We start from the raw sequence: 7,605 nt of genomic DNA, 5'->3' as shown, positions 1-7,605 counted from the left end.
ATCTTCCTTGAACCCAAGAGCAAAGAACTGGGTTATAATTCAATTTCATGTTTAGCCACATTTTTTATTCATAAACAAAGACTTCTTAAATCACCCCGCATCTTTAATGTTTTTCTAAAATTTGAGTTATATTTGAAATCCCTTAAATGTTTCAAGTCTGAGCGATATGAAAACATCTATGTCTTACTGTCAACTCTTGGATAACCCTTTGCAAATGAACTTGTATTTGTTTTGTGGAGTTTTACATTCAATGTTTTGTATTGGAAGTGTAAAATGAATACAAATGATTAAAAAAAAAAGAGTCTCTATTCCTTCCTAAATGGTACGAAAAAGGAAATAATCACGCCAGAACATCCGGACATTTCTTATGTCTAGTTTTGTTTTGGGGTTTTTAAATTCACAAACAAAAAGTTCTCAAACCCTCTCCCAGGATTGTGTCTTTCCTTCTGGAATTAAAATTCATATGCAACTATCAAATTAATCAACAGTAAGAAAATAGTTTTTGAAGTTTCAGTTGTCTTTCTTTAAAAAAAAATCTAATATTTTCCTTTAAACAAACATAAAAAACGGTAGAAAATTCTGCAAAGGAATGTTTTAAATGTAATGTTGTTCAGTGATTCAATAAGTAAAAAAAAAAAATACAAGCACGTCCATGTGTAGAAATCATTTTTTTTTCTGACTAAAAACAAAAATAGAGAGTCTTCATTAAATAAATAAAAAAAACATTGACTGCAATTAATATTGAAGAGATATGCAAAGGCCAGACAACTAGTCCATGTGTAAAAATGTCATCAGTGACTCTTTCTTCATCTATTTGTTACTCTGTTAACTTGTTTTGGAGGTTGAAGTTCAGGCGTGCTGTGTTATGTCTATTCTCTGGGTGGTGGACAGTTCCTATATCTGCATCACAGATCCTCACAAAAATTCAATGGATTTTCTTTCCTTTTTTTTCCTGCTAACTTTATGTCTGTCCCCTTGTATACTGACTTACAATTATTGTACTATGCATACTATTTACATTTGACTATGTCACAATGGAAAAAGTACTGGAAAGGGTAGTGCCCAGCGACCCGTATATTTGGTGCTTGGGCTTCAGTGGGGACTTGTCTGACTTAACCTCTTGTCACAATTATAGAGCATAATATCACAATATAACAGCACACAACTGAAGCTTTTCAGAATCATTATTTATCTAAAAACGTGACAAAAACAAACAAAATATAAATAAATCACTCATCAGAGCTGTTCATGATTAAATGTTGTTTTGTGTTATGCCAATCAAAGTTGGCTGTAACAAGTTTTGGTGTGACCAACCAATCAGAAAATGGAAAAATGCTTATGCCATTGAGGTCAAGTTTGCTGGTCTGATAGACATCAAGCTGGCCCTGTGAGTTGCTCTTACTGGCTGATGTAACCTAATTACTTAGGTTACATCAGCCAGCACTAATATGAAGGGCAGATTAACTTGACAAGGCTGAAATGTGATTGGACAAAAACATGCTAACGTTCACACACATTCCCCATTGGAAGCAGTGCAGTCAAGAGCAACATAATGAAATAAAGAGACGAGATCAATTTGCTGGAAGAAACATTAGAATTTAGGTTTTAAATTTAGGTCAGTGCTTTTGATAGTGTTTAGGCAACAGACTGGCAGAGAAAGTCTTGTCCTGATGTTCACCGCTGCAAATAGGTAATAAAGAAAATGGACAACAACAACAACAACTATTTGTATGGCGGCTTTCTGGTCAACACAATGAAATCCGAATCCAAAATAGATCATGTATAGTCATACCGAATAGGCGAATACCTCAGATCAAATGCAAAAGACCATAATCATCTCTCATATAAAGTTTTAACTCTTCCCTAATACAAACCCCTCAAGAGCTTGCGACATATTCATTTAAATTATTGTGGGTCTAATTCTACCATTTTGATTTCAGAGTGTTTATTTGAAGATCTCCACAATAGAAGCATAATCACATTCATGTCACTGTTGTACACAAAACAAATGGGCTTTTTTTTTCTACACGCTTGCACATCTTCAAAATGAGGTAAATACAAAGTTTTATGCTTTCAGCTTTGAAGGAGAAGTCAAGTCAAAATGTTTCAATAATATGTTCTGTGCACACTCTTTTTTTGTCGAAACAGCATTCTGATTAATATTGTCTTGTGGAGTATTAATTAAGCAATAAAATCCACACACTTTTATCCATCTTGGTGGCCGTTTTATCACTTGTTGTTGACTAAAAATGACATCACGTTGCCTAGGGGGTTCAGCTTGTGAACGTCACATGACCAAACCCAGCAAACAGGTGAGCTGTGAAGTTCTGCTTAATTCATTTTCCTCACAGACAATATTAAACAGAAAAAAAAATATGAGGTGAATGCCACGGACTTCCGACTTCCGGGTTTTGCACATCAGCGCCGTTTCCGGACATTGCTGGCCGCGTTCCAACACTCGCACCCCCACCCCTGCACCCCCCAACCGCGCGCTCCCGCTCATCGGGCGTCTCGGCTATCTGAAATGCTTCGGACACTCAGACAGACACTACACACTCGCAGACCTCGCACCTGTCGACAGGAACGCGCAACCGAGGGGCACAAAGGCGGAAGCGCAAGTACTGAGAGGCGGCCCACACGTTGCAAGCCGGAAACGGAAACAAAGTTGATGGGTGAAAACCGGGAAGTCGGAAGTCCCGCCTCCTCCGTGGCATATAGTCCATTGGGGGCACATAGAACATATAACGTAAATAACATTTTTGACTTGTGTTCCCTTGTCAGCAGCTAACTGAACATGTTTACAATTCACATTATTTTGTTCATTTGCTTTCTGATTTTGTGTAGTAGTCTTCATTTTCAATAAAACTTGACACATCAAAGGTCTACTTTAATAATCTTGAATTACAGATTGTTCTCATAGAGGACAAGTGTCAACGCAAACATATAGATTTTGCATTCACAATAAAACTGACCAGTTTGTGACAGCTGAGGGTGGGATAAACCATAAACAACCCGAGCAGGCATCATTAGTCATTCACAATTTCAAGTCATCCGCCCCTTTGTTAAGACATTCATAATATAAAGTCCTGACCAAGATGAGCAAGCCAAGGGTTGTTGTCAAATGTCACATGGCGTGATGTTGGTCTCTTAAAACTTAGCATTGTTTTTTTCCGAGTTCTGAAAGGAGCTGACATCCAAGCGGAAAGAGCGAAGCATACTTCCCCTCAAACTGGCTTGCCTTTTAGTAATCCTGTAGATCTTCTTGAGGATGGCCCGCCGCAGCAAGATATAGACCCATGGGTCCAGGATCTGGTTACAGGTAGCCATCCTAACACCAGTTACCATTAAGGCCCTGTAAGTGTCCCTGTCAGGACCGATGGAGCCGCTGTAGGACCGGGTGGCTGACATAAGTCCAAAAACCTAAAGACAATAAATGACACAACTTTAGGGTCCTCCTTTGTCATACAATACTAATATAGCTAACATCATTAGCCTAACACTGTAGCATATAAACCATTCTTAAACATGATCAGAAAACAAATCAACAAACTCAAGTTTCCTCAATTCGCCCTTTGCAGATTACTATGAACTGGATGAGTGAAAAACTATGTAAAGGAAAAACACAATTTTAGCAAGCACTTTGATATTTTTATTGGTATAATAAATTAAAAATGACTTATGGAACTATGCTATTAGGCAAACGATAAGTAGACCAATCAGTCAATCAATCCATTAGTCATGTATTGCAGGCATGAAATTCAGATTTAAGAGAAAATAAAGCATTTAACTAGTAACACAAATGTTTAAGCTTTTACAAATCTTTGCTTTTAATCTTTGTGACTGTGTTCCTAGTTGTGTACAACTACACTGGATGGTTCTGAGAGGAGGTGTAATTGTAATCTGGGTTTATTTAGTTACAGCAGTAAAATAACAATTGAACATGTGCATTCAAAATTATAGGGAAAGTTACATACTCTTGTAAAGATGATAGTGCATTTTAGGTTCATCTTGGAATCTTACTTAAAAGCTGAATATCCCTAATATCCCCTTTGTGAGTAATGTAGTTTCTGTTTGGTAATGTTAAGTTGTAGCTTTCCATTGATTATTTTTACACTGCCCAAAAAATTGGCACCATTTCTTTGAAATCCCTTCAGAATGATTTGCTATGGTAATTTAAGTCCCTTACTTTCATGTCATGGGCAGCTAGCTATATTAGAGACACTTATATTAAAGCCAATACATGAGTTAAATGTATCATCAGACTTATCAGACAGGCAATAATATAAGTATGAAATTAAGCCTCCATTGTTTAAGAAAGATTAATGAAAAGTGACAATGACACAAGGTACATTATTAATATTAATGATTCCCAGCAGTTGTGTCTTAGGAAATTTATGTACTGTAAAAACAAAAATGTATATTTATTTACTACAAAAAATGTCTCATTGATTATCTATGCCAACAGTGACAGGTGACAAGCAGGAAAATTAATGCTGAGATGGCAGAAGTTACTGTATATTTGTGAGTAAATAGATCACTATTAAATATAATTTCGGAGACATTTTTCCCCAAGGTAAAATATGTGCCTGGGCTTAATAAATGGCGTGAATGACTGAATTTTCCACGCTTCAGCTGTAACTTGAACTCACCAGCAGAGGGCTCCAGCAGATGCAGGAGGCGACCATGATGCCAACCAGCTGGACTACCATCTCAGTGTCGTGGGACCGGGCCGAGCTGCGCTGTGAACTGGACTTCTTCTTCATCTTTGCTCTGACGAGCGTAATCCCGCTAATGGTGTTACACACAAAGGCCACAGCCAGCGAGCTCAATGCCATCCCAGAGAACAGCGTAACAAAGGCCAGATCTGTGGCCCGAGTGCCCTCCATCACCCTGATAAAGCACCACGTGCCCGGGTGCTGGTAAGTGTATGCTCCCAAGCTGAAAAACGGCAGCAGGGCGATACATAACGCCAACAGCCAGATGAAAGCTAGTGCCATCTTGGTCCGTGCGTTTGTGACCAAATGAGCATGCAGCAAAGGCCTGGTGACACCCAAGCATCGCTCAGCGGCCATAGCGCAGCCGAGGAAGAGCGGGCACAAGCCGAAAAACACCATGCAACAGCCCAACAACAGACAGAGGGCATCTGGATCGTTTATGAGATGGCCTCGAAAGCTGGAGGCAGGCTCGGCCAAGTTCCTCATCCCTTCTGAGTATCTTCTTAGCACCAAGGCTCCATTGATGACATGCCCAGCCAGATCTGTCGCCACCAGAGAGCTGGCAAAGAGAAGAAAGGTGGCCTTTGACCTCCGCCGAAAGCGCTTGTAGGCTTTGGCCAGAATGATAAGCGCCACTATATTGAAAACAATTCCAAGTGTCATGGTGATGCCGGCAGCTGTGGGAGTAGTTTGTGATTGGGTGATGTTACGGAATATGCGTCCCACTTCTGGCTTCTGCACCACCGAGCTGTCGTTGGAGGGCGGCAGGGGGGCAAAAATGCCCGAGGAGTTGTGACGCTGCATTGCCAACATGTTGCTGATCTTCAGGTCTGATTTAGTTCTTGTTGGCTGAGAGCGTCCTGAAGGAAAAACACACCATTAGCATGCTGAAAGGATTCATAGAGTAGCACTCACTAGAGCGGAGACATTCTCTAAGATTGGGGGGCGGGGGAACTTGCAATGTAGTTATGTGTTATTTTTGCCCAGCTACTTTGTGGGAAGTTTTTGTGTGCTCTGGACAAGATCAAGGAATTAAATTCCTTTTTGGAGGTGATTGTTAAAATTACACTCAATGTACACTTTTATCCAACTCTGTACTAAAATATTGTTTTTGTTTTCATCCTGATCACGAATAAACTGCTGATCAAAACAATACCTATTGCCCAAACAATTTTGCGCTTGGCAGATGTAATCATCAGGGATATTGGTATACCATTCTACACTTTGTCTCCCATTATACCAACAATGTAGTCATCTGAACATGTTCTGACAGTTTTGCTTTCTTTACAAATGCCATTGGAGAGGATTAGCACTCATAGACTCACTTTAATAGACCATATTTTCAATTGTGTCGTGAATGTGAGCGGATCCAAGCAAGGCAGGAATGTGTGAGGGCATTGAGATTTGCCAGTAAGGTGTAATCAAATGCATTGTAACAAGAGTCATGTCCATCAAAACACACACTCCGGTTATTTTAATAGGTACTTCAAATTGTTCTCTTTCCTAATAGTTTGATGCAAAGCCTTCTAATTTTATGAGATCCTTCTTTAAAAAAAAAAAAAAAAAGCCACAGATTTTCTTGCATAATGCCTCCGGTACTCCAGTGAATAGAGAGATTCAGCAATAACCAACATTAGTCTTTGACTGCTTTTAGCACTAACAATGATTTATTTTTGGGGGGCTGTCTCTGGTAGTGTATGTTGTGATGCAGTGCATGTCTAAAAGTGGTGGAAAAGATTGAAAAAGTTGCAATAATAATGTTAGCCTACCTTCATTGCTTCATTGCTGTGAAATGCCAAAATGTAAATGCTGTATCCAGGTTTCGGCCGCTTCCAGACATCTTCTTTGCTAATTCCTCACATTTGCTGATTCGAGTTGGAGCAAGCAGCCTCCCGGTGACATTGCACAAGCATGTCCTCTGTTGCTTGACGGAGGCTTGCTGCTTTTATATGTGGGAACTGCAGAAAGCCAACATCACCTCTGGGTGTCTCACTTGAAGGAAAAACAAGTGACGTCCTTGCAGGAGAGAGACAGACCCTTTGGAGCACACGTAGTCATGACGCCACTTAATCACAGATATGTAATCATATGAATACTTCAATGGCTACATCAGATTCCATCATAGACTGTGATATTAAGACGACAGTGATAGCTAAATTAGCTGTACTGTATGTGAACTGTGATTCAATTGTGACCATTCTAATTTACTCTCACCCAAAGTGGAATCAGTCAAATCAAACAAACAAACAAACAAACAAAAAGCAGCATGATTAGACGTCACACGGTCCAGGTCGGAATATCTTTAACTGAGCCTGCATCGGATATTTGCTTTTACAATGTTTACATATCTTTGCCAAAGACAATTGATAATTCCGAGGAAGAAAAGCACTTCCTTTGCTGTTTGTTCTATCTCAACAACCACAAGAGCTTTGTGAACAGCTTCTTGTTCACGCCAGCTGCTCCTTTTCCACTTTTATCTCGACAGTGGTCTGTGGTGAGCATAATTCTGAATAATAATGAACTTCCCAAAGAGGTCGGCTAGACCACAGCTGCTGACGATGCTGAGGACACCGCGATCTAATATGCTCACAAAGGAGACATTTGTGAGGAGAAACCCTTCACATGAAACAAAAGTTGTAAATCCTATTCTGCTCATATATCGAGGACAGTAAGTACAGAACGAATTGATAGGAAAAGATAGAGAGAGAAAAGAGCAAGAAAAGAAGCATGCATTTTTTTGCACACCAACATGAGATAGGTCCTGTAATTTATCTTTATTTTTAATTAATCTGTCAAAACTGTGGTGGGATTCTGCACCCCCCCCCCCCCAACACACACACACACGCCCCCCCCCACCCCCCGCACACACACAATATGGATCTTGGTTCAC

General features: G+C 39.8%; 1 protein-coding gene across 1 annotated transcript; it reads right to left on the bottom strand.

The window, feature by feature from the left end:
• Positions 1-1,229: 1,229 nt before the first annotated feature.
• On the bottom strand, positions 1,230-6,994 carry LOC147184323 (prostaglandin E2 receptor EP1 subtype-like). Its single transcript, XM_086079688.1, has 3 exons — positions 6,485-6,994; positions 4,650-5,575; positions 1,230-3,420 (listed from the first exon to the last, which is right to left on the bottom strand). The coding sequence occupies exons 2-3, from the start codon at positions 5,526-5,528 to the stop codon at positions 3,148-3,150; spliced, it is 1,152 nt and encodes a 383-aa protein (XP_085935814.1). The 5' UTR covers positions 5,529-5,575; positions 6,485-6,994; the 3' UTR covers positions 1,230-3,147.
• Between the last annotated feature and the right edge of the window lie 611 nt (positions 6,995-7,605).

The sequence above is a fragment of the Leptonotus elevatus genome, chromosome 1, assembly GCF_054856555.1.
Source record: "Leptonotus elevatus isolate MCC_2025b chromosome 1, RoL_Lele_1.0, whole genome shotgun sequence".
Lineage (NCBI taxonomy): Eukaryota > Metazoa > Chordata > Actinopteri > Syngnathiformes > Syngnathidae > Leptonotus > Leptonotus elevatus.
Note: the sequence above shows the minus strand (reverse complement) of the source record. Positions and strands in the feature narration are given on the sequence as shown.

Bases quoted from the DNA above. Each gene is read 5' to 3' on its own strand.
- LOC147184323 (XM_086079688.1), bottom strand. From the start codon at position 5,528: ATGTTGGCAATGCAGCGTCACAACTCCTCGGGCATTTTTGCCCCCCTG. The intron at 3,421-4,649 runs GTGAGTTCAAGT...TATTGTCTTTAG, and splicing joins TCTGCTGGAGCCCTCTGCTG to GTTTTTGGACTTATGTCAGC.